General features: G+C 41.1%; 1 protein-coding gene across 2 annotated transcripts in view; it reads left to right on the forward strand.

Moving 5' to 3' along the window:
• The window catches only part of DHX40 (DEAH-box helicase 40), a 90,667-nt gene extending 67,707 nt beyond the window's left edge, over positions 1–22,960 (forward strand). The window contains exons 13-19 of one of the 2 annotated variants that reach the window (XM_075264766.1): positions 6,929–7,043; positions 10,481–10,589; positions 12,104–12,198; positions 15,616–15,685; positions 16,300–16,528; positions 18,468–18,610; positions 21,778–22,960. In XM_075264766.1, coding sequence (XP_075120867.1) covers positions 6,929–7,043; positions 10,481–10,589; positions 12,104–12,198; positions 15,616–15,685; positions 16,300–16,528; positions 18,468–18,604 — 755 coding nt within the window. In that variant the 3' untranslated portion in view covers positions 18,605–18,610; positions 21,778–22,960. The remainder of the gene's footprint in view (positions 1–6,928; positions 7,044–10,480; positions 10,590–12,103; positions 12,199–15,615; positions 15,686–16,299; positions 16,529–18,467; positions 18,611–21,777) is intronic. The other variant, XM_075264767.1, reaches the window with a different exon arrangement.
• Positions 22,961–25,669: the final 2,709 nt, after the last annotated feature.

The raw sequence follows: 25,669 nt of genomic DNA on the forward strand, positions 1-25,669 counted from the left end.
CCATTAATTGGTCCAAACTGGGCTGTTTAGAGGCTCCCTCCACCATTAATTGGTCCAAACTGGGCTGGTTAGAGGCTCCCTCCACCACGAATTTGCCCAAACTGTGCTGTTTAGAGGCTCCCTCCACCATGAATTGGTCCAAACTGGGTTTTTTAGAGGCTCCCTCCACCATGAATTGGTCCAAACTGGGCTGGTTAGAGGCTCCCTCCACCATGAATTTGCCCAAACTGGGCTGTTTAGAGGCTCCCTCCACCATGAATTGGTCCAAACTTGGCTGTTTAGAGGCTCCCTCCACCATTAATTGGTCCAAACTGGGCTGGTTAGAGGCTCCCTCCACCATGAATTGGTCCAAACTGGGTTTTTTAGAGGCTCCCTCCACCATGAATTTGCCCAAACTGGGCTGTTTAGAGGCTCCCTCCACCATGAATTGGTCCAAACTGGGGTTTTTAGGGGCTCCCTCCACCATGAATTTCCCAAAACTTGGCTGTTTAGAGTCTCCCTCCACCATTAATTGGTCCAAACTGGGCTGGTTAGAGGCTCCCTCCACCATGAATTTGCCCAAACTGGGCTGTTTAGAGGCTCCCTCCACCATGAATTGGTCCAAACTGGGTTTTTTAGAGGCTCCCTCCACCATGAATTGGTCCAAACTTGGCTGTTTAGAGGCTCCCTCCACCATTAATTGGTCCAAACTGGGCTGGTTAGAGGCTCCCTCCACCATGAATTGGTCCAAAGTGGGTTTTTTAGAGGCTCCCTCCACCATGAATTTGCCCAAACTGGGCTGTTTAGAGGCTCCCTCCACCATGAATTGGTCCAAACTGGGGTTTTTAGGGGCTCCCTCCACCATGAATTTCCCAAAACTTGGCTGTTTAGAGGCTCCCTCCACCATTAATTGGTCCAAACTGGGCTGGTTAGAGGCTCCCTCCACCATGAATTTGCCCAAACTGGGCTGTTTAGAGGCTCCCTCCACCATGAATTGGTCCAAACTGGGTTTTTTAGAGGCTCCCTCCACCATGAATTGGTCCAAACTGGGCTGTTTAGAGGCTCCCTCCACCATGAATTTGCCCAAACTGGGCTGTTTAGAGGCTCCCTCCACCATGAATTTGCCCAAACTGGGCTGGTTAGAGGCTCCCTCCACCATGAATTGGTCCAAGCTGGGTTTTTTAGAGGCTCCCTCCACCATGAATTTGCCCAAACTGGGCTGGTTAGAGGCTCCCTCCACCATGAATTGGTCCAAACTGGGCTGGTTAGAGGCTCCCTCCACCATTAATTGGTCCAAACTGGGCTGTTTAGAGGCTCCCTCCACCATTAATTGGTCCAAACTGGGCTGGTTAGAGGCTCCCTCCACCATGAATTTGCCCAAACTGGGCTGTTTAGAGGCTCCCTCCACCATGAATTGGTCCAAACTGGGGTTTTTAGGGGCTCCCTCCACCATGAATTTCCCAAAACTTGGCTGTTTAGAGGCTCCCTCCACCATTAATTGGTCCAAACTGGGCTGGTTAGAGGCTCCCTCCACCATGAATTTGCCCAAACTGGGCTGTTTAGAGGCTCCCTCCACCATGAATTGGTCCAAACTGGGTTTTTTAGAGGCTCCCTCCACCATGAATTGGTCCAAACTGGGCTGTTTAGAGGCTCCCTCCACCATGAATTTGCCCAAACTGGGCTGTTTAGAGGCTCCCTCCACCATGAATTTGCCCAAACTGGGCTGGTTAGAGGCTCCCTCCACCATGAATTGGTCCAAGCTGGGTTTTTTAGAGGCTCCCTCCACCATGAATTTGCCCAAACTGGGCTGGTTAGAGGCTCCCTCCACCATGAATTGGTCCAAACTGGGCTGGTTAGAGGCTCCCTCCACCATTAATTGGTCCAAACTGGGCTGTTTAGAGGCTCCCTCCACCATGAATTTGCCCAAACTGGGCTGGTTAGAGGCTCCCTCCACCATGAATTGGTCCAAACTGGGCTGGTTAGAGGCTCCCTCCACCATGAATTTCCCAAAACTTGGCTGTTTAGAGGCTCCCTCCACCATGAATTTGCCCAAACTGGGCTGTTTAGAGGCTCCCTCCACCATGAATTGGTCCAAACTGGGTTTTTTAGAGGCTCCCTCCACCATGAATTGGTCCAAACTGGGCTGTTTAGAGGCTCCCTCCACCATGAATTTGCCCAAACTGGGCTGTTTAGAGGCTCCCTCCACCATGAATTTGCCCAAACTGGGCTGGTTAGAGGCTCCCTCCACCATGAATTGGTCCAAGCTGGGTTTTTTAGAGGCTCCCTCCACCATGAATTTGCCCAAACTGGGCTGGTTAGAGGCTCCCTCCACCATTAATTGGTCCAAACTGGGCTGGTTAGAGGCTCCCTCCACCATGAATTGGTCCAAACTGGGCTGTTTAGAGGCTCCCTCCACCATTAATTGGTCCAAACTGGGCTGGTTAGAGGCTCCCTCCACCATGAATTTGCCCAAACTGGGCTGTTTAGAGGCTCCCTCCACCATGAATTGGTCCAAACTGGGTTTTTTAGAGGCTCCCTCCACCATGAATTGGTCCAAACTGGGCTGTTTAGAGGCTCCCTCCACCATGAATTTGCCCAAACTGGGCTGTTTAGATGCTCCCTCCACCATGAATTTGCCCAAACTGGGCTGGTTAGAGGCTCCCTCCACCATGAATTGGTCCAAGCTGGGTTTTTTAGATGCTCCCTCCACCATGAATTTGCCCAAACTGGGCTGGTTAGAGGCTCCCTCCACCATGAATTGGTCCAAACTGGGCTGGTTAGAGGCTCCCTCCACCATTAATTGGTCCAAACTGGGCTGTTTAGAGGCTCCCTCCACCATGAATTTGCCCAAACTGGGCTGGTTAGAGGCTCCCTCCACCATGAATTGGTCCAAACTGGGCTGGTTAGAGGCTCCCTCCACCATGAATTTCCCAAAACTTGGCTGTTTAGAGGCTCCCTCCACCATTAATTGGTCCAAACTGGGCTGGTTAGAGGCTCCCTCCACCATGAATTTGCCCAAACTGGGCTGTTTAGAGGCTCCCTCCACCATGAATTGGTCCAAACTGGGTTTTTTAGAGGCTCCCTCCACCATGAATTGGTCCAAACTGGGCTGTTTAGAGGCTCCCTCCACCATGAATTTGCCCAAACTGGGCTGTTTAGAGGCTCCCTCCACCATGAATTGGTCCAAACTGGGTTTTTTAGAGGCTCCCTCCACCATGAATTGGTCCAAACTGGGCTGTTTAGAGGCTCCCTCCACCATGAATTTGCCCAAACTGGGCTGGTTAGAGGCTCCTTCCACCATGAATTGGTCCAAACTGGGTTTTTTAGAGGCTCCCTCCACCATGAATTTGCCCAAACTGGGCTGGTTAGAGGCTCCCTCCACCATGAATTTGCCCAAACTCTGCTGGTTAGAGGCTCAATCCACCCTGATTTTCAAAACAAATGTTGGTGCCAACCTCAACTTACTACAAGGGCCAAATTCACTGCTGGTGACAAGCTCTCCTCACTGCAAGTGCCAAATACACATGTTTCAAGGTGTTTTCCTACTGTCAGAGAGGTGGTATTGAGTGTGTAAAGTGTGTAGTTGTTAGGCTGTGATGTTGGGGTAATAGAGGGTCTTTGGTGTGTTAGATGCCCCCAGACATGCTTCCCCTGCTGTCCCAGTGTCATTCCAGAGGTGTTGGCATCATTTCCTGGGGTGTCATAGTGGACTTGGTGACCCTCCAGACACGGATTTGGGTTTCCCCCTTAACGAGTATCTGTTCCCCATAGACTATAATGGGGTTCGAAACCCATTCGAACACACGAACATTGAGCGGCTGTTCGAATCGAATTTCGAACCTCGAACATTTTAGTGTTCGCTCATCTCTATTAATAATGTTTCAGATTTATCTATATATACCTGGAAGATGACTTTAAGGATGGGGCCCCATGTGACATAAACACCGTGGAAAAAAACCCAGTGTTCTACAGTCACTAGTGAATCCCATCCCTACCTTGTGGAGAAATACATACAGCAGATATGCTACAATTTCCAATACCATTGAAGTTTTGGATATTGCAGCATGTCATTTATACCTTCAGAAACTCCAGCAGTTTCCCTATAGGTATAATTGAAGCTTAAAGTCTGCAGAGGAAAACTCTGTGAAAAGCACTGTGGGAGAAAAAACATGATGCGTTGCCACCACGGTTTTTCTAGCAATGCTTTTTTGCTTTGTGACGCTACATGGGCTAAAGGTTCATTGTATACAATGAAGACCTTTGAATTTTGTTCTGTATGACATTACAACTATCTGTTAAGCAAGTGATATAATAACAACAGTTAATTTTTTTTCTCATTAGTTAGACCCAAGTTAAAATGTACCTTTTATACCTCTGACAGTAGCTTTGCAATACATTACACTGAGAACATATTTGTTACCTGGTTTTGCACTATTGACCCATACCTATGTAGGTTAGATGTACCGCATAATCTTGCTCTCAGACTTTGCAAATATTGCAGAATTTTGCCGGTGTGACATTTCTCAGCAGAAACTGCTTCTATTTTTCCCTGTAGTCATTTAAAAGAAACTCTACTTTTACAAAATACTATTTCTATGTTACTACTCTGTTATAAACAGGCTGGTGGTAAACTTGTAGGTGGCAGGTATCTGTCACTGAGGTTGCTGGTTTCAGTAAAATAAGCGGCTGGAATGTGGGTCCTAGATTTTGGAGTTGCTGCAGGTCACTCCCATACTCTGTCGAGGGTTTTCCTTATTACCTGCCCTAATTTCAGATAGTGAACAAAGCAAGGGTATGGTTTGTATGTCTCTGGGGGTAAGAGAATGGATGAAGATGCTATACTCGCTTTGTTTTCCCAGTCTCAGCAAGCACTGGACAGAGTCTGCTACTGTGTCCCAACCAAGCTGGCGAGACCAACTGATTTATTTTAGACTTTTTGTCTGAAGTAAGGATTGTATGTTTGTTACATGATTGTTTATTGCCAACCTGGTAAAAGACGCTGCTTAAGTTTGTCCACTATTTGCCCTGCATGAAATAAATAGAAGCCATTTTTTGTTAAGAAGCCTGAGACTGTGTTTCTGTCTACCAAACCCGCACTCTATTACTGAGCTAAACCCCCACTATTATATAATGTGTGTGTGTGTGTGTGTGTGTGTGTGTGTGTGTGTGTGTGTGTGTGTGTGTGTATGATGTTTAGTTAAAGTGTACCTTCAGTTAGAAAACACCTTTTCATAAATTAGTAATGCAGGTAAATATAAAACTTTGTAGTATATCTTATTAAAGAAATGTTTCCTTCTCCACTCCATCAGACCGAGCTACTTTTTACATAGAAGTCTATGGAGAAGGAAGGAGTTGACTGCTGGAAAATACATAGATGATTGCAGCTGCTGAACTCTGCTGCACTGTAAATGAGGAAGATCTTTTAACACTACTCTATCTTCAAGATAGGAAGCTACAAGTGCAGGCAATAATAAGTGCAGAATGGAACCTATTTCTTTATTAAGATGTATATTAAGAAGTTTCTTCTATTCACATGTGCTATATGTACTATATTCATTTATGTAAAGTTTTAAGGTATGCTTTAAATTGCTAAATTTTATATTTGTCATTTTGTACTCTGAGTGATAATTACAGGGTTGAGGTTAAACTGTTAGGCCACATGTCAACCTGTGGAGTGGAGATAAGCTGTATATAGTGTTTAGTGGGTGTAAAGAAAAGTATTTACAATGTTAATCAACTTATTATGTAGAATTTTTCTGTCAAAAGGATGCTTTACTTTTAAAGGAGATTTAAGAGGAATCGTTAAGGCTTAAGGCTACTATGTAAAGTTGGAGAGTATAAATGGGGAACTTTAATGCACTTAATTTAGTACCAGAATCATTTCTGTATTCTTCAGAAGCAGATATAGGAAGCAATGAGTTAAGTCACAATAGCTTTATACCGGTATGTGTATGCAGCAAATACAGTAAACAGCATTAAGGAAGGAATGGCAGGAAATTATAGGGATAGTTCTTAGATTGGAAGGCAAAATCTTTTTGAAGATTTGTTTTACTATCTTATAAGTGAGTCCTGTTGCTATTTTAGTTTTGTTGACATTTGATCATATAAAAGACATCATTCTTTGACAATATATCCCTGTAGGCTATTAAGGACTCTCGAATTTGGTATATTTGGCCTACCTGTTTTTAAAACTGTTTTCAAAGACTTAAAGAGGACCTTTCACCAACTTCAGTTCTTAGCATCTATTATTACACTAATTCTAGTGTAGTTGGAATTTTTTCTTTAGCCCCCACCATTCCCGAGCAGTCAATGCTTTTATATTTGGTTTTTAGGTTATGAACTGTCAGAAGGGCAGTGACAGGCAGTTGTAGACAAGGGGTGCGATTCTGAGCTCTGACACTGGTTGCCGCTATGAGCCACAATCCCTGCCTGACACTGTCCTTCTGACATTACTGAGCTTAAATAGAGCATTGAGAACTGTTCCTGTTTCTCGGGAACTGTGGAGGCTAGAAACAAATTTTCAATTGCACTGGAATCACTGTAGAGGTGGCTGTTAACAGATGCTAAGAACCTGAATTTGGTGGAAGTGGTGAAAGGTCCGTTTAAAAAAAAAAAAAGTCCAGCAAAAACTTCTTCTTTTTTTTTTTTTTTAATCCCTGCACCCACCACATGATTTTCTGTCACACTCCAAACTTCTTTCATGTGTACTGAATTTATAATCTTGAAATCTAGTTTCTAAACCGACATTATCTTGAGTTTTAGTTAGTTTTCCATTCTCCTGGTCCTCCAATGAACCAAAAGAATGGATAGCCAAACATAGATGTGAATATAGTGCCAATGATTGGCTGATGCGCTTACCAGCAGGCAGGTATACAAAGAAGACTAGTTATTGATAAATAGAGTAGCTAAAAAAAAAAACACGCAAAATAATTTTGTTTTTGTTTTCTAGGAGTATCTCAGAAACAAAAGGAACTTGAAAAAAGTCACAAGACCTTATCTGAAATGGCTGGAGGAGACAATGATTTTGCCACTCTTCTTTCCATTTTTGAACAGAGCAAGTCTAGGTAAGTGTAAGAGAAAAGATAAAATTCAGTTTTTCTGTGTCTTTAGACCAATCTTTATTGCAAAATATACTCTGCTCTATGTGATTCATTTCCTGTAGCTGTAGCATCTGTCCTGACTATTTTTTCTGTAGAAACAAGTAAATTAATAAATGGCTACTAGACTATGATACTGAACTCCAGTTCATTCTCTGAAGAATTGACATCATGCCGTCCTCTGAATGGGTCTGAGTTGCAGCATGGTTATGTGACCAGTCATGCCACTTCCTCAAAAAGGGGAGAGTGAAGTGTAGTATCATAATTCTGGATAACCCCTTTAAGAAAATGGACACAGAGGACATTGGTAAAGGATTATCTTTTTTTGTTAGCTAGTTCGTAATTAGAAACCAATTTCGGTGTAATTTGGTAGATGTTGTTTTGAAGTATAATTTTTTTTGGTCATTTATTTAAATGGAGGGTACGTCTTTTTTTCTGTGATACATAAAGCACTGTTTTTATGCCATTTTTTTTTTACATTGTGTCCCCTTTTTGTTTTGAGCATTTTATATGCAGAATTAGTAGAATTATCTATTATTATTCTATCTACTGATATGAAGCCAAAATGTTCTAAAATGGCTGCATTGTTAGAGAAACCTAGTGTAAAACTGTGTGTCCTTCAGTGAGGCTAATAATAAAGTACCTGTGAGCTTCTATTGGCTAATACAGGTCATCTGATGTGAGATGGAGAAAGCCCCTTCATGTGGAAACAAGTGGTGTCATATTTGATTTTGTAAATATATCACTAGTTTATTATGGAAACCTGGCATAAAACAAAAATTGCTGGGTTGTTATGAAAACCTATGTGAATGTTAGTAAGACTAAGACTGAAGGACCTGCATGCTTCTATCACCTAATATGGGTCATGTGATATGGAGGGAAGGGATTTATGTGGAAGTCAGTGGTGCTATATGTGCTTTTGTGAATGTGTTGAGAACAGTTGGTCCTTAAGAGCTGAAGGGCAGTCTAAAACCTTTGGATGTACAAAGGTTTGTATACATACTGTAAGCCGATGGCCGGCCAGGTAATGGAGGGGTGTACATCTCACCCCGACTACTAAGGTGGGTGAGATGAGAAAACTCCAAAAAGAACGTTTCTCAGCAGATAACTATTGTCTGCTGAGGGTTATTTCAAAGTTCCGGTTACTGGGCTGGATTTTTAGGAATGGCAGGTAGGTTGGTAGTGGGACCTGTCATTCCACCCCCCTCCAGTCCACACTTTGGGGATGTTCCGGCAGTGATTCAGCTGTAGAGAGTCTCCTCGTCAAGGTGGCTTAAGAAGTTGCTCCAGCAGCAACACTTTGGCAGTGCTTGGCTGGAGAGCAAACAGAGAGGTCATATTTTTGGAGCTGTGTCCTGAATGATTTTACTGGCTTTTGGATTTCTGTTATTCTAGGTGAGGTAACCTATTCTATGTTTAGTTAGAGCCTAGCCGGGCAGGGATTTATTTTTGTATTGTTTCCTTTTGTTGCTGCACTATATTTTTGAGTGAAAATAAAATTCTACCTTTGTTTTGGACCAAAGAAACTGGACTTGTGTGCAACACAACTTGTAGCAACCCCAGACCCTGACAATACATATATAAAGCCACTATGCTTTATATATGTATGTATACAATCCTCTAATAATTGCTGGTAATAGTGTTGCAGTCCTCTGATAACAGTGTAACACGTCCTATTTCCTCTCTAGACCAGTAACCTCCAAGTGGTCAGAGCCTGCAGCGTCGACCCCGTGATAACTGCTCTCCCATACTACTTTTCTGCCTTCAGCGGAATCTGCTTCTGTCTGCGATGCATTGGACAGGAGGGTGGACTCTCTCGCCAAGGCTGCCTTTGTAGCAGTTGGCTCCTCCCTGTGACCTTCCATTCTGCTAGGCCTTGGGGCCTTCATTTCCCGGGCCAAGGAGGTCTAGAAGGGTTTCTCCAATGAGGCTCCCCTCCAGGACAACCAGCTGCTCGGCTCTTAAATCCAGAACGCTTCCCTGGAAACAGCTCGCTGTTCTGCAAGATGGCAGTCAATGCAGTGGCTATCTGCCGTACTGTTTGGATCCGTTCATGGAACACTAAATCTGCCATCATGAAGGTGGCCTTGGTTCTTCCGTTCTCTCCAGTCGAACAGGCCCGGCTTTAGTAAAGGCCTAGAAAAGCGCATCTCTGATGCTACAGGGGGAAAAAATCTTTCTCTCCTCTCCCAGAGACGTCCTGTGACCAGCTTCCTACCTCCAGCTGCCTGCACCAAGGCTTTCAGCTTTAGTCATCCTCTGCAAGAGGTTTTTTTTTCCTACTCTGGGCTCTTGGAGAGACAGCTGCTCTCCTTTCAGGAGATCTGGTTTGCCTTAATTGACGATGGCTGTGTCCTCGAGGTGGTGTCAACTGGCTATCCATCGCCTTCCAAATGGAATTTTTTTTTTCTGTTCACTGCCTTCTTCCACCACTGAAGCGGCCACCGTTCCTCACACCATCTCCGTGTTTCAGCAGCAGGGCGTCATTTGCCATCCCCACTTCAGAGCATTTCTAGGGTTTTTATTCCAACCTGTTCTCCGTTCCTAGCAGGATGCCTGTCTCCGCCCCACCCTGGTCCTGAAGGGACTCAACAGGTTAATCCCGTGCCATGATTAAGGGGCTAACGCCCTGAAACGCACATGCAACCGATGCACCATGTAGGTCAGTCTATCAGCAGATCATGTTGTGAGTTTGTTTTCACTTCCTATGCTGGTTATGTTGTGCTTTTATGGACTTATTTCTTCAATTAAAGGTTAGGTTTTATAAAATCTGGAAACCGCAGTGCTGGATTTTTACTGATTTTGGATTTATCGTTGGTTGCCTGGACTGGAAGGTTGTTTATCTGTGCACTACATGATATCGCCTATTTCTGATCCACATGAGTGCATGAAACGTGGGCTGTGGAATGCTTGTTTTTTTTTTTTTATTATCCCATGTCTGCAGGTTCTGCATGGAGTCCCTGTGATTTACTTTCCATGGTCATGTGATGAGTACAAAGGTGCACAGTTCGTTATAGTCACAGCACAGTAATCAGACATCTGCCTGGTAATAAGCTGTGCACCTGTATGCCCATCACATGACCATGGACTGTAAATCACATGATCATGGACAGTATTTTATCCACTAGAAGTAAGCAGAATGTATGACAACAAGCAGAGATCTAGAAAACTGTGAGGAATTGATACAGAAGGTATTTTGGAAAATTGTACAATTTTTTATTATACAAACAGTAACATTTATCTCTCAATATTGATCTGAAAGTAGTCAACCCCTTTAATTTGTACAAATATTTTTAGTTTGATTTAATAAAATATTTTAATTGCTTAACATTACTAATTACACGATAATGTTATAATATAAATATTGAAAAAAAAATTGCTAACTTTTTATGTTTCTTTCATAGTGACCATCCTGCTTCCTGGTGTCACAAAAATGCAGTTCACTGGAGAGCTGTAAAATCTGCTTTCAGTGTGGAAAAGCAGCTTAGAGATATTACAAATAAGCTAAAACAGGTTTGTACTTTACTTTCTGTAATTAGTCCAGGAATCTCCATCCTCCACCGGATGGTCATGCTCATGTTATACATTCATGGACCAATAAGCATAGCAGATTTTTATGAGGATACTTTAGGACGTACAGATAAAAAAAAACTGTCTAACATGTTTAGCAAGAGTTACCAAATCTATTACACAACATTTGCCACTGTGACAAATTTCTCACCGTCTCTTCTAAGTTTAGACAGGATTGTTTCATCTTCACCATTATCTCCATGCATTGTACACGCAGCATGATATACATATTACTACTTTTACTACTTCACCTGCCATGTATATTAGGGACACTAAAACCTGAAAACTAAGGGAAAAAAAGCATCATCTCTTGGTTGCAGAAATCTTGCAGACAAACAGCAAGCAGACAGTTCTTCCTGCCTCCCTGCAGCTCTCTTGCAACTACAGGCTGGCTACAAATGTCAGCATGATTTCAAAGGAAGTTTGGGAGAGAGCAATTCACAGTATACAGATCAAGTGGTACTTATTGGACAAAATTCACTGAAGAGGTTTAAGAAGCCAAAAATCTTATAATAATAATAACAACAAAACTTAGCCTTTATTTGAAAACGATGAAAAGGACATAAGTCCCAACGTATATATCCTGCCAATATGTATGTGCAAAAAAAATAGCAAGAGTAGCCAAAGATTGCAGCTCACTCACTCATCAAGGGCCAGGAAATCTCCCTGACCAAACACAAAACTGGAAACAGTGCTATTCCTCCATCCCAAGTCCACTGTGTTACCAGTTGTCTCAAAACCACAGAGGTATACAGCTAAAGGCTACTAACTTAATGCCACGCCAATGGGGAAAGTCTCAAGAAGACTAAATCGGCAGGATGGATGACCAGCACTGTTAAAACACTATGCATTTCCTTAAAATTATATCATCAGGGGTCTGATGAAAAATGTCATTGTCAGCTATATATAGTAGAGCAATAGCATGGCTGAGTAGATAAATATAGTGTCCGCATTGGCCGCTGACATCAATGTGGTCAATAATAAAAAAAATAAATATTAGAATAAAAATTCAAATCGCCCTCCATTCCCTAGAACATATAAAAAGTACATTTAAAAGAAGTAAAAAAAAAAAAAAAAAAAAAAAAAAAAAAAAGTAAAACAGATTTAGGCATCCTTGTGTCCGAAAGTGCCCGGTCTACAAATGTAAAAAAGTATTTTTACCATACGGTGAACGAAAAAAATAATTAAAGTTACCTTTATAATTCATCCCGCAAATATTAAGCCCTCATATGCTCATATGGCTCTGTAAACAGAGTCAAACACGAAAATTGAAAAATGTCTGTGACAGAAGGGGGGTAACACTCAACTTAACGATTCAGAATTTTAAAATGTTGTGTACCATATTTAATCCAATTCACGCTTCACTATCAAATGCTTTTTTTTTTTTTTTTTTTATAACATTTGTGATCTATTACAACTTCTATGTGTGTTGAAATCTAATACCTCTGTGTATTTAGCTCAAGAATTTCCCAGTGGAAACCAGTGATGTTCCCAAGGATGAGTTGCTTACACGTTGCCTGTGTTCTGGATTTTTTTCCAATGTGGCCAGAAGGTAATGCCATGCATATTATATGTGCTGATGTATAAATTATATTCGATTTACTTTTTATTTTTTTTGTAATAAAAGAATCACTCCAAAAAACACATTTTTCATCCCTGCACCCTTCACCTCATTGTCTGTCACACTCCAGGCTTCTTTCATGCACAGTGGTGTTTTAAAGTTTGTAAACCCTTCAGCATTATATAACTCTATATTTTTGCTGAAATTTGACTTTAAAGGGGCTCTATCACTTGGAAAAGTCATTTTTATCTAATCACATGCTTGCATAGGCTTTAGAAAGTCTATTCCACACTTACCTTTAGTATGTAGATTGCTTAAGTGGTGTCTGAATAAGTCCGTTTTTATTCATATGCTAATGAGCCTCCAGCCAGCTCAGGAAGTTCCCAGCAGCCTCCTCTCTTCCATTATCTTCTATGTGTGTGAAGCAAACAGGAAGCTGAGTCATCATCAGCAGCAGCAGTCTCCCATAGAAAACAGCAGAGAGAGGTGTGCACCATCTATCGTGCACTAGTCTAATTAGCATATGAATAAAAACGGACTTATTCAGAAACCACTGAGGCAATCTACATACAAAAGATAGGTGTGAAATAGGCTTTCTAAAGGCTATACAAAGGTGTGATTAGTTAAAAATGACTTTTCCTAGTGATAGAGCCCCTTTAAACTACATTAGATTTGAACCAAATCAACCAAGTAAGTCAAAATATTAGACTTGATCATTTATCTATAGAAGGAAATGATCCAATATCACATTTCACTATCTTGTGTGATTGCGTTATGTATCAATAACAGCATGTAAACATTTCTGGTAATTGTTGAATAGTCCTGCACATCAGCTTGGAGGAATTTTAGACTATATCTCTGTAAAACCAGCTTCAACTCTGTTATGTTTTAATTACTTTTTTAAGGCCTCTCCTTAGGATTGGCTATAACTATCTGACTGCCATGGGGTCGCCTGTCAGCCCCCCTCTAATCAATGTCACAGGGCCTCTTCCAACAGCCATACTGTACACAACACTGGGCTTGAAGCAGTTGGCACCATGTATAGATGGTGGCAGCCAGTACTACAGCTCTGCTCCCATTGACTTCAATATGCATAACTAAATAATCTAATTGAAAAAATGTTAAAACCTTAAAGGGATTCTACCGTTAAAAACTATTTTTTTGTCGTTGCCATGTTGGAATTGCCTTAAGAAAGGCTATTCTTCTCCTACCTTTAGATGTCTTCTTTGCCCCGCCGTTCGGTTAAAAATCTGTTTTTTGTCGGTATGCAAATGAGGTCTCTCGCAGCACTGGGGGTCGGCCCAGCGCTCAAACAGCACTGGGGGCGTCCCCAGTGCTGCAAGAGAACTCTCCAGCGCCGCCTCCTTCTTCTTCTGGAACGTCCTCTTCATGCATTTTCTTCCGGCGCTGGGGTTACACTTGTATGCCTGCGCAGTCAGCTCTGCTATCGGGCCGCAGGCAAAGCCGAAAGCACATGTCGGCAGCCATGGTTTTGTGGCCGCTTACTCGAGCATGCGCCGTACGCTCTGTACTCCGTTGAACTACAGGAGCGTAGGAAAAAAAAAAAAAAAAGAAGTTTTTAATGGTAGAATCCCTTTAATTTCATGCAAAAACATAGCACATACCTGCTTGGTTGAGCTCTAAATAAACAAACCTTTACCTCATTATATGAGGGGTTTTCTACCAGTCACTTGGGCAAAACAAAAAGTTTTTTCTCACCAGACACTGCATAGACCTAGACACCTCCTGTCTTAGCCAGGGTCTGCCTAGAAGTGCAGGCTCTGCAGACCTTTATGAGGTGTATGTAACCTCTCTATAAATATATATATATATATATATATATATATATATATATATATATATATATATATATATATTATATCATATATGTATATATACACTAATCAGCTGCCTCAGTGGGCCTCAGGAAGAGGACCTGTGATGTCAGAGGTAGTGATTATCTGGCCCTTCGCTGCTTGGACTCAGCGGCTTCAACATAATGCTGGGAGCAGATAACATTGGAGGGCAAGTATGCATTTTTTTTTTTATTATTTTGTTTACTGTCCCCAGCTTATTTAAATTTTAAATGGGTTGTCCATTTTTGCCTGGACAATCCCTTTAAATTCCGCCAATATCTGCCTACTAAGATGACATAGTACAGCATTAAAATGTGCAAACTGGGTAAAAATCCATAAGTTTAGGAAGGAAGGAACATAAGAATTGAGTCCCCAGAATGCCCCCCAATCCTAGGAGTTAGTGGATAACTTCTTTACTAGCATCACACTAGGTACCTCAGTACGTAGAAATCAAAGAGGCCTCCCTGGAGCACAGATTGCACAGCACCTAAGAAGGGGTGAGAATATGGCAGTCTGTAATGGAATATGCTGTTGGTCAAATATAAGGACATGAGGGATGTCCTTGCACTGACCAAATTCCATAGTAACAGCAGCATCCTTGTCCCTTTACATGGTACCAGTACCAGTTCCTGTAAGCTAGACTGCATCCTTGCATATAATAATTACATGGGAGAGGTTGACCTGTCTGACCAAGTCCTGAAGCTGTATAGTGCCATGAGAAAAACAAGAGTGTTGTCCAAAAGCTGTCCGGGCATGTCATACAGATGGCAGTATATAACCCTTGCTTGCTATCATGATGTGCAGGCAGGACAGAACATTCCATCAATTTCAGGAGGCTACATTACTGTGGCGTTATTTTAAAATAGACACGTTTGATGATTGACTCCCTTTAACTGTTTTAGACACTTATCGAAAGTTTCTGTACCTTGCATGACAGTTGATCAGGATTTACTAAAAGGGGGGTGTAGCCTGGCAAAAAGGGACACAGAATAATATGCAACATAGTACACCAAAATTTTAAAGCTGATTCATGCTTGGTTTAAATAGTACACTGTTTAGAATGGACCAGGTTATCATCTAGCATTAGTCACTGTGATAAATCTGTCTATTAATATTCGTAAATCTGCAACCGTATATTCTGTGCATTCAAGCATCTCCATAATTTCATACTACAGCCATTAGGATTGATTATTAATACGATGTTGTGCAAGGACCACCCTCATCTGTCACTAGAACATTATCATAAATGGCTGTTAGTGGTACTTGAGTATTGATACTATACTTGGTTTCTATCTTACTCTGGTAAGAATCCAATTTTGCTAATTCTTCTTCTTATGAAATCACAAACACTACCCTTGTTCAGTCTAGAGGGGCCTACAGGTTGCCTTCCTTTTATATTATATACCATTTATAAAGTAAAAAAAAACATTCTGTAGCACTAGTCTTTGTTATCACTGCATAAAAGCCAAACGCTGCTGAGTGAATTTGTAAATAATTCCTTTTAGAAAAATGCTTAAGTTACATTATGCACACTTTTGTACTGTACTTCTAGGTCAGTAGGAAGGACTTTCTGCACAATGGATGGGAATGGCAGCATGGTACATATTCATCCTTCTTCAGCTGTGAGTATACTTGTCTATGTTGAGAACACTTTATTCAGTTGGACTCTTTAGTTGCAGTCTTGTGTACCGCAGATTGAAAAGCTACAGTTGAAGTCCTAATGTTTCAGCAAGTACCACTACTATAAATTTAGTATGTGAAACGCCAGAATAATATTACAGATAATGGGGCAGACTTATTATGGCATGTACGCCAGTTTTCTGGCACTTTAGTAATGAGATACCTTTTATAGGCCATCAATTGAAGCAGCTGTTCTTATTTTCCACTAAGTGGTAGGATTGAACACCTTAGAAAAAAAGAAACCTATGCTAAAATGGAGCAGTTGCATTTTGCTACACCATTCTGAATTTTTTTCCAGTTTTCCATTGTGCATAATATTAAATGGTGCCATTATGAAGTACCATTTTATCCTGCAAAAAGTAAGCCCTCAGAAAAATAAAAAAAAAGTAGCTTTTGGTAGAAGGGGATTAAAAATAAATAAATACAAAAATTAGTGTGGAAGGAAAGGGTTAATAGCACTTTTCTGATGTTCTCTCTTTGTGCCGTTTGAAAGCTACTGTCTTTTAGTTGGTGAAATGCATTTGTGATGGTCTAAATTATGTTTCTTTTCCCAAAGTTGTTTGGACAGGAAACAAATCTGGAGTGGATTTTATTCCACAGTGTTTTGGTTACATCTAAGATATATGTTCGAACTGTGTGTCCGATCCGGTATGAATGGGTTAAGGATTTGCTTCCAAAATTACATGATGTAGATGCCTATGAACTAAGCAGTGTGGCCAGAGAAGAGGTGACTGAAGAGGAACTTGCTAAATGGGAATCAAGAGAGCAATCTAAACAGAGCAATGGTAAGATGCTTCCCTAATAAACGGCAATTCTGCCCACCCTATACTGCTTATACAGTGGTGTATAGGTTGCCACTTTACATATATATATATATATATATATATATATATATATATATATATATATATATATATATATATATATATAATGTATGTAAATAGTAAGCCGATGGTAATGGAGGGGGTGTACATCTCATCCAGACTAGTAAGGTGGGTGAGATGAGAAAACTCCAGAAAGAATGTTCCTCAGCAGATCATTTTGTCTACTGAGTGTTATTTCAAAGTTCCGGTTACTGGGCTGGATTTTTAAGAATGGCAGGTAGGTTGGTAGTGGGACCTGTCATTCCACCCCCCTCTGGTCCACATTTTGGGAATGTTCCATCAGCGACTCAGCTGTTGAGAGTCTCCTCGTCAAGGAGGCTTAAGAAGCCAGCTCCAACAGCAGACTTTAGGCAGAACTTGGCTGGAGAGCCAAAGAAAGAGGTCATATTTTTGGAGCTGTGTCCTGAATGATTCTACTGGCTTATGATTTCTGTTATTCTAGGTGAGGTCACCTATTCTATGTTTAGTTAGAGCCTAGCCGGGCAGGGATTTATTTTTGTTTTGTTTCCTTTTGTTGCTGCACTACCTTTTTTGAGTGAAAATAAACTCTACCTTTGTTTTGGATTAAAGAAACTGGACTTGTGTGTCTATGCCACCCCACCTAGCAACCCCCGACCCTGACTATACATACACACACACAGACAAGATTGTTGGTACCCCTTTGTTTAATGAAAGAAAAAGCCACAATGATCACAGAAATAAGTTGAATCTGACAAAAGTGATAATAAATAATAATAATAAATAAAAATTCTATGAAAATGAACAAATAATGGCCACACATTGCTTTTCGCTTCAACAAAATTTAAAGAGGACCTTTCACCATATCCGGGCACAGGCAGTGTTATATACTGCCGGAAAGCTGACAGTGCGCTGAGTTCAGCACACTGTCGGCTTTCCCGATCTGTGCCCGGTGTGAAGAGCTTATGGTCCGGTACCGTAGCTCTTCTATGGTCAGAAGGGCGTTTCTGACCATTAGCCAGAGACGTCCTACTGCCTCGCGGCGCCTATCGCGCTGTGCTGTGGAGTGGGGAGGAACGCCCCCTCCCTCTCCTGATAATGCTCGTCTATGGACGAGCTGTGTGAGCAGAGGGAGGGGGCGTTCCTCCCCGCTCCACAGTACAACGCGATTGACACCGCGAGGCAGAAGGACGTCTCTGGCTAATGGTCAGAAACGCCCTTCTGACCATAGAAGAGCTACAGTACCGGCACCGTAAGCTCTTCACACCGGGCACAGATCGGGAAAGCCGACAGTGTGCTGAACTCAGCGCACTGTCAGCTTTCCGGCAGTATATAACACTGCATGTGCCCGGATATGGTGAAAGGTCCTCTTTAAGAAAAAATAAAACTCCTGAATGATGGTAGTCCTGAAAATTATGCTTGCATTAGAGACCAGAAAACTCTTTAATTCATGAGCCTAGGTGTAAATCCTGCTGATGTGATTTAAATGTCTTTAAAGTGAAAACCCTTTAAGGCTAAGGCCCCACAGGCCGGAAACGCCACGCTAAAGTGCTGCGGGAACAACTGCGGCATGACCGCATTGCGGTTCTTCCCGCAGCGCTTGGAACAGAATGTTCATGGGGTTTTCCTCCGCCGGACTTTGTTACAATTATATCTACCGGAAAGCCGCCAGCATATGTGACAATAATACTGTGAGTACGTTTATATGAAATATTGTTGTGGGAATATCCCTTTAAATAGCAATTTACATCATACAGATAAATAGTATTATAAGGCATCCAGAATAGCTGTGTATATGACCATATTGTGTTTTGCAGTGGTAGCTATGCACTATGAACACTTTCTTATTACTTACTACTTTTTTTTTTTCACGTATTGGTAGAAGGACTTGAAGCCTCACTAAAGAAAATGCAGAAAAGAAATGATGACCAGTCCATATCTGATGCAAGAGAGCGTTTCCTCCAGCGTCGGCAGCAAAAATTTCAGATTTCAAGTGCTCCTGAGGGAAAAACAAATTGAGAAAAGGTGACCTTGTTATGTAATTTGCTAGGAACAAAGTATAGTTTGTATTTTTATCTTCCAAATAGACCATAAGAAAATGACCATTGTTTGGATAACTGTGTAGTTGTCTATTATTCACTAAAAACTGGAAAAAAAGTGTCTCTGTTTACATTATATATACAAAGGACAGGCCTTTGCAGATAAGGTTTCTGAATGCCCATGTGTTCAAATTCACCATTCCATTTTTCTTATCAAGTTTAATTTGCTTAGCCAAGTGGCCACAATTGTAGAGCATGGTCTGTTCTATGAAAAAAAATAGACCATTATAACTCCTCGTTCTTATCTGCGTTGGTATTCCGTCCGAGGGAGTCCGCATGGGGATCCCCCCAAACAGAATACCAAACACAATTGCAGGGGCTGTGCAGATGTCCGCACAGAACATGTGGACAGGAAAGTAGTTCACAATCTACTTTCCTGTCCGCATGATTCGGGGAGGCAGCGTGCGGCAAGCACACGGACCCCATTATAGTCTTTTACTGAACAAAGCTTGCAATTGCGTTTAGTATTCCGTTCAGGGGGTTGCAATTGCGTTTAGTATTCCGTTCAGGGGGTCCCCATGCGGACTTCCCCGGATGGAATACCAATGCAGATGTGAACCATCCCTAAGACCTATTATAAGATTGAAGCCTCTTGTTAAATGGGCCATAACCTTCAGCTAGTTGTTAGCCAACAGCTAGTCTTCTGACATTACCCCACACCACAATGTGTATGGATAATTTTAAGTGTAACTCCAATTTTGTTTTTATTTATTTATTTTTTGCTATTGTGTTGAGGGGTTAACATTTTGCACTATACTTTATTACTCTATCAAACGTCCTTTTAATAGAGAATAGGCTGTAAAGTTTCCATTAGCAATGATCTAATTAAGCATTCCCACGGAGACTTAAAGGGGTATGGTCACTTCAAATGACGGTTTTACAATACCTAGAAAAATGGTTCTGGTATAGCGAGAAAGCTGAGATTCTCAGCTTTCATATGATTGAAGTACTAGCTGTAAAAGATTTAGAGATTTCACTAGTTAAAAACACAGTCACGAATGTGATTTTATATGCAGCATGAACTGCGGCACATTGAAAGGGTATTTCCATATCAAGGATCCTATCTATACCACTTGCTTATGTAAATTTAAGAGTTTTCTTAACTATATTTCTTTAGCAATGCTGCTTTGTTTGCCTGCTGTGTTAGATTATTCCTCCGGTTGTTTACACACAGTTTCCTTGGTACACGACCTGCACCTGTTAAACAGGACAGATGACGTGAGTCACTGCTGTGTGGGGGGAGGGGAGCCCAAGTGCTCTTACTCTTATATACAGCTCTCTGGTAAGGACAATCAGGTCAGGTACTGTTTGATAAAGGCTCGGACAGTGTAGTTCTCTCTCAGTGTAAACAGAAAGATAAACCTGAGTTCATTCTCTCCTGCAGTATGCAAGTTTGTTTTTCTCTCCAACCCTGTGTAATGTAATATACATTTATTGTCATTATTATTTGATCTGCATTCATATTAGATTTCTAGTAATCATAATACATAATAATAGGGTTCTTGATAGTGTCTTGTCCATCAAACAGTCAAAGCCCTCTCACCAGCTTGCTCAAAAAAAGTGAGAAGAGACAACAGGCAAAGCTGCAGAGACAGGGAGATGAGAAGACCCCATAAGGCTGGGGCCCCACGTGGCATAAATGCTGTCATTTGCGCGCAGTGGAAAAAATAGCTGCCTTTTACAGTCAAAGCAAAGCAGATGGGATTCAAGCGAATCCCATGCCCACTTTGTGGGTAAACCCAACGTCAGCGGATTCTCCATAGGTATAATTGAAAAACTCAGTAGAGAAAACCTCTGTGAACTTTGTCTGAAGCGCTGCAGGACGCCATGTCGGGCTTTAGCCTTAAGTTCAAATTCCAAACTGTGTTTTTAACTAGTGATATCTAAAGTTCTGTTATAACCAGTACTTCAATCTTGGCTTCATAAGAATCTCTGGATTGGCACTTTTCACTCTTCCCTGCTGCAGACAGAATCGGACAAAAATTGAATGGTCGAGCTCTGAGCCACCATTCTATTCAATTTTATCGGAGTCCTAAGGAAATTAGAAGGACAACACCTGAAATATGGGATTGTCCTGCTCGATCTGGGATAACTGAGGGGGCCCTACACCACCATAGGTCCTAGTGCAGTTGCACCATTATGTTTACCAAGGACATACAAATAACTCCTAGGCTATGTTCACAAGCAGCAAATTGCAATCTGTGGCTGTAGTTTTTTTTGTTTGTTTTTGATGCACAGTATGTTTTTTGCTTGTGACCACAACATGCCCTCTCTCTTTTGTTGTTACTACATCTGTTTTTTTTAATGACATTTGTTCTAAGGACAATTCTGCCTTTTTGTTTCTTTAAGATAATTCACCACTAATGCAGTCAAACCACATTTTAGCAATGTTTGGATGCTATACCTAGGGCATTTTTCTATTATACTCAATGGCTGTGTGTAAATCCACCCACAAAATGATTTTTTTTTCTCTTCCTAGTAGGTTGTAACAAATTGTAGTTGTCATTTCATAGTAGCATTTCTAATATGACTACCCTTTAACTGCAGTGGATCTTAGAATGATGAAAGCGTCACAAACAAATATTGTTTGATTACATTATTTATTCTTCCAAATCAGTCATCTCTTCCAGTCTCACTGAAACTCTGGTATGTTTATTTGTCCGCTGTATCATTTGTCTTACTCTAGTGCATATACCATAGAATACACAGACATACAGGGGGAGCATTTTGACAAAATTAAAGAGTAATTAAAATGGTCTAATATCTATCTTGTAATATAGATCTGTTGAGGCATGGAACAAATGTCACATTTAAACTTCTTATATCCTGATGTATAACGCTAGATTCACACTAGCATTTGTCTTTCAGACCCCAGCACACATGTGAAACTAGCCTAAGTAAATTATCCTGATATAATGTTTGTACTATTGTTTATATGTTTTTACCACAAACGCCTCCAGCTCATTTGACTTTATTTCTAACTTCTTAAAGAAAAAAATGTAAAAAAATTTTTTTGCAGAATTACAGAACAATTCCATGACATTTTTGCTTGACTATTTGCAGTTTATGTTAAATAAGTATATTTTATTTCAGGATTGTATCACAGTTGATGGAAAAGAAGACCTTCTTCTAAATGTTCCTTATATGTGGCAATGCACACAAGACTTAATGAAGATTGCAGTATACCATATCATGCCCTCCTTTCATCCAATCACGTAAACAAACGGAAAGTGCAGTGTTGTATTCTTTACTCACTTAGTTTGGTATTATACTAGAGCAATCACATACAGTTTTACTGAACTTGATTGTAACATAGAGGGGTGAAAAAAGACCTAGGTCTGTCAAGTTTTAACGGCTGTATGCTTAAAAACACTAAGTGATCCAAAGGAAGGCAAAAATCATTGCGTTAAAGGGACAGACCCAATTCACCAATCCTTCCTGACTCCTGCTGGCAAATGGACAGATCCCTAGTTCAATGTTATAGATTGATACCAGTAGCCCTGTGCATAGCGTTTTCAAGAAAGATACCTTTCCTCTTAAGACTTGACACACTTTCTGCTAAGACTTTTCATTTCCTCTAACATTTGCAGTGTTATATACTGCTGGATTGTTGACAGTGCACTAAATTCAACACACTGCCCCAGTGGCATTAGTTTCGGCACCAATATCACTGCACTGTCAGTGCAGTAAATAAACTAATATATATATTAGCTGCACATGCTTGAAGCCCCTGTCATATATAGTGACCAGTGATCTTGAGAGTAATATAAAATCCTGTGGCCATTGTCCAACACATGCGGATGAAGTTCTGATCCGTTTGTTCTTACCCTCACTACATATTGAACATTATCTTCAGCTATCTCATATTCTCCTCCTATTAGTGGCTGGACAATTATTTTAGGCCTACATTCTGTGAAGATGTGACCTTCAGAACTATATCAGTTAATGGTATAGATTTTTTTATGGATGTCCAATTTTACTATGGCTGTGTAAAGACAAGTACAAAAATGTGGTGAGCCTTTACATGTTTGTACATTGCAATGGCTTTTATTTGAGCTCTTTATAAGTTTACATCTTATAAAATGTTGTGATTTACATTTAAGTGCCAAACACATCTGTGGAGAATTATTAAAACTAGTGCTGGGAAATGTGGAGAATTTGCCAATGAGAACCAGTTAGAATCCAGTTCTCTTTTTGATTGGTCGCTATGGCCATCCCTTCCATTTTACACTTGTTTTGATACATTTCCTTTCATTTTATTTTTCAGTGTTGTAATGATATTGAATGTTTATACAGCTTTGAAGCTATTTTTACAATTTAAATAAAAATATATTTAATATATTGAAGTGTTTGTTTTAGAAATATTTGCATTGTAAATCATAATTAACCCCTTTCCCACATCTGCCGTACTACTATGGTGGATGCAGAGTCTTTAAAAATGGCGGCCACTTCTTCAGAGATGTGACCGTGGCTCCGCTGTAATATACAGTGCACACCTGGAGTTAATGCCCATAATGAGAGTCCACTCTGATTGCGGGCATTGCTAAATGTGAGCCATCTCCTCCACCTCCAAAATATAAAAACTGCCGCTGGGACCTTCTGAAGGCGCCCAGGCTTGTCATAGGAATATTACTATTTAGGCTGGTCATAGCAATGTAGCGAATCTCCCATAGTTGTATTGCAGTCTATGGGACTTGCCTTCAAATTATGGCAGGTTCAAGACCCCTAGGGAAATCTAATAAAGAAGTAAAAAAAAAAAAAAAATCTAAAAGTTGAAATCACCACCCCTTTCTCTAGAATACATATAAAAGTAAAACATTAATGGGAGACATATACACATTAGGTATCCCTGTGTCCAAATACACCTGGTCTACAAACTCAAAAAAATCTAAAGTGCAGAACTGCAATTTTTTTGGGTGTTTTACCTCTGATAAAACTTGAATACAAAGTGATCAAATCAATATACTTTCCCCAAAATGATAAAACGAAAAAGTACACCCGGCCCCACAAAAAAGACGCCCTCTGCATTCCCATACACACAAAATGTAAAAAATTTGTGAGTAATAGAATATGGTCGACTTTAAGAAATATATATTTTTTAAAAGTTTTGGATTTTTGTTAAGGGGTTAAAATGTAAGTAAAACTTTATAAATTTGGTATCCCGTAATCGCATTAAAACATAGAATACAGGTAACTTGTCATTTTGCCTGCATAGTGAACGCAGTAAAAACGAAGCCCGTAAGAAAGTCATACAAATGCATTTTTTTCTCCAGTTCCACCCAATTCTAATTTTTTTTTTTGCAACTTCCCAGCACATTGTACAGAATAATAAATGGTACCATTATGAAGAACTGTAAACTTTAAGCCTTCATATCGTCAAAATCAAAAATGCCACCAGCGGGAAGAGGTTAAAGTGACTCACCAGTATTTTTTTTTTTGCCTTCATTTAATTGTAACTAAATTTTCAGATAACTGTAGATTTTTTGGAAGCATTTGTGTCAATAAAGTATATTATATTACCCAAGTGTATCACATGACCATGGACCGTAAATCACATGACCATGGTCAGACTTTTACACTCTAGAAGTACCGTATTTTTCGGACTATAAGGCGCACTGGACTATAAGACGCACCTAGGTTTTAGAGGAGGAAAATAGGGGAAAAAAAATTTGAAGCAAAAAATGGTAAAATATTTAATATATGGGAGTTGTAGTTTTGCAACAGCTGCAAGGCCACATTGACAGGTGACCCTGCAGCTGTACGGGGACGCATAGAGTGTTGTTTTTTGCGGGGCCAGAAGTACTTTTTAGTTTACCATTTTGGGGAATATCTATTGCTTAGATCGCCTTGTATTGAAAAAAAACCCGGTGGTTTATGACATATGATTTTCTACTTTTATATATATATTCTAGGGACAGGAGGTGATTTAGAACTTTTATTTATTTCATATTTTTATGCTTAAACGGGTTTTATTAAAGATTTTTCAATAAAATACAGAACGAACAGAAGAAATACAGTCGAGCAACAATGCAGGAGCATACAAATCAGCGGGCAGGGAAGCCAAAAGGGCCCCCCTCCGCACAAACCAAATATAGCCCAACAAGAGAAGGAAAAGGGAAACAAGAGAGGGACACAGAACAAACAAACAAGCACGAGACAAATATGGAGAAACAATAAGTAAGACAAGAAAAGCAAGGAAAAAAGGGAGAAAGAAAATAGACGGCCAGGTGACACTCAAGCGAAGGCAGAAGAGAAGGCAGATGATTCCTGAAACATAACCCAGGGACGCCATCGAAGTTCAAACTGGGGATAAGCGGGAGAGTCTTCCGCCACCAAAGTCTCCATCCGCTGAATAAGAAGGAACTCCTGGAGGAAGTCAAGCATGGAGGGGGGAGTAGGGCTGCGCCAGCGTCTAGGAATGACAGCCCTGGCGGCCGTGAGGAAGTGCCCCAGAAGGTCCTTCTTAATCTCCGACAGACGGCCAGGGATGACCGACAGCAGTGCCAGCTGAGGAGAAACAGCCACCGAGCGCCCACTGACCCTGGAATACAAAGAAAACACCGCGTCCCAGAAGGGGCGCAGAACGTCACAATCCCACCAAATGTGCAGCATAGTACCCCTAGCGGAACCACAGCGCCAACATGAGTCCGAAACAGCAGGAAAGATCCTATGAAGAAGCACTGGACACCTATACTACCGGGACAGAATCTTATAATTCCTTTCCTGAGCGCTACACGGGAGGGCCATCTTGTGAGAGAGCAGGAAGGACCTGTCCCAATCCGCAGACGACAGACTCACAGGAAGATCGGCATTCCAGGCGGCAACGTATGAGGGGAGTTCCGCAGTGACATCCGAGAGGAGCACGTCGTACAACAGTGAAAGGGCTCGAGGAGGGGAGGACCGTCGCCCGACATAGGATTCCAAAGCCAAGGCAGGAGAAGAGAGGCGAGAAGTGAGCGAGAACCGCTGCAGAAAGGATTGAAGC

Source organism: Leptodactylus fuscus, chromosome 2 (genome assembly GCF_031893055.1).
Source record: "Leptodactylus fuscus isolate aLepFus1 chromosome 2, aLepFus1.hap2, whole genome shotgun sequence".
NCBI classification, from domain to species: Eukaryota; Metazoa; Chordata; class Amphibia; order Anura; family Leptodactylidae; genus Leptodactylus; species Leptodactylus fuscus.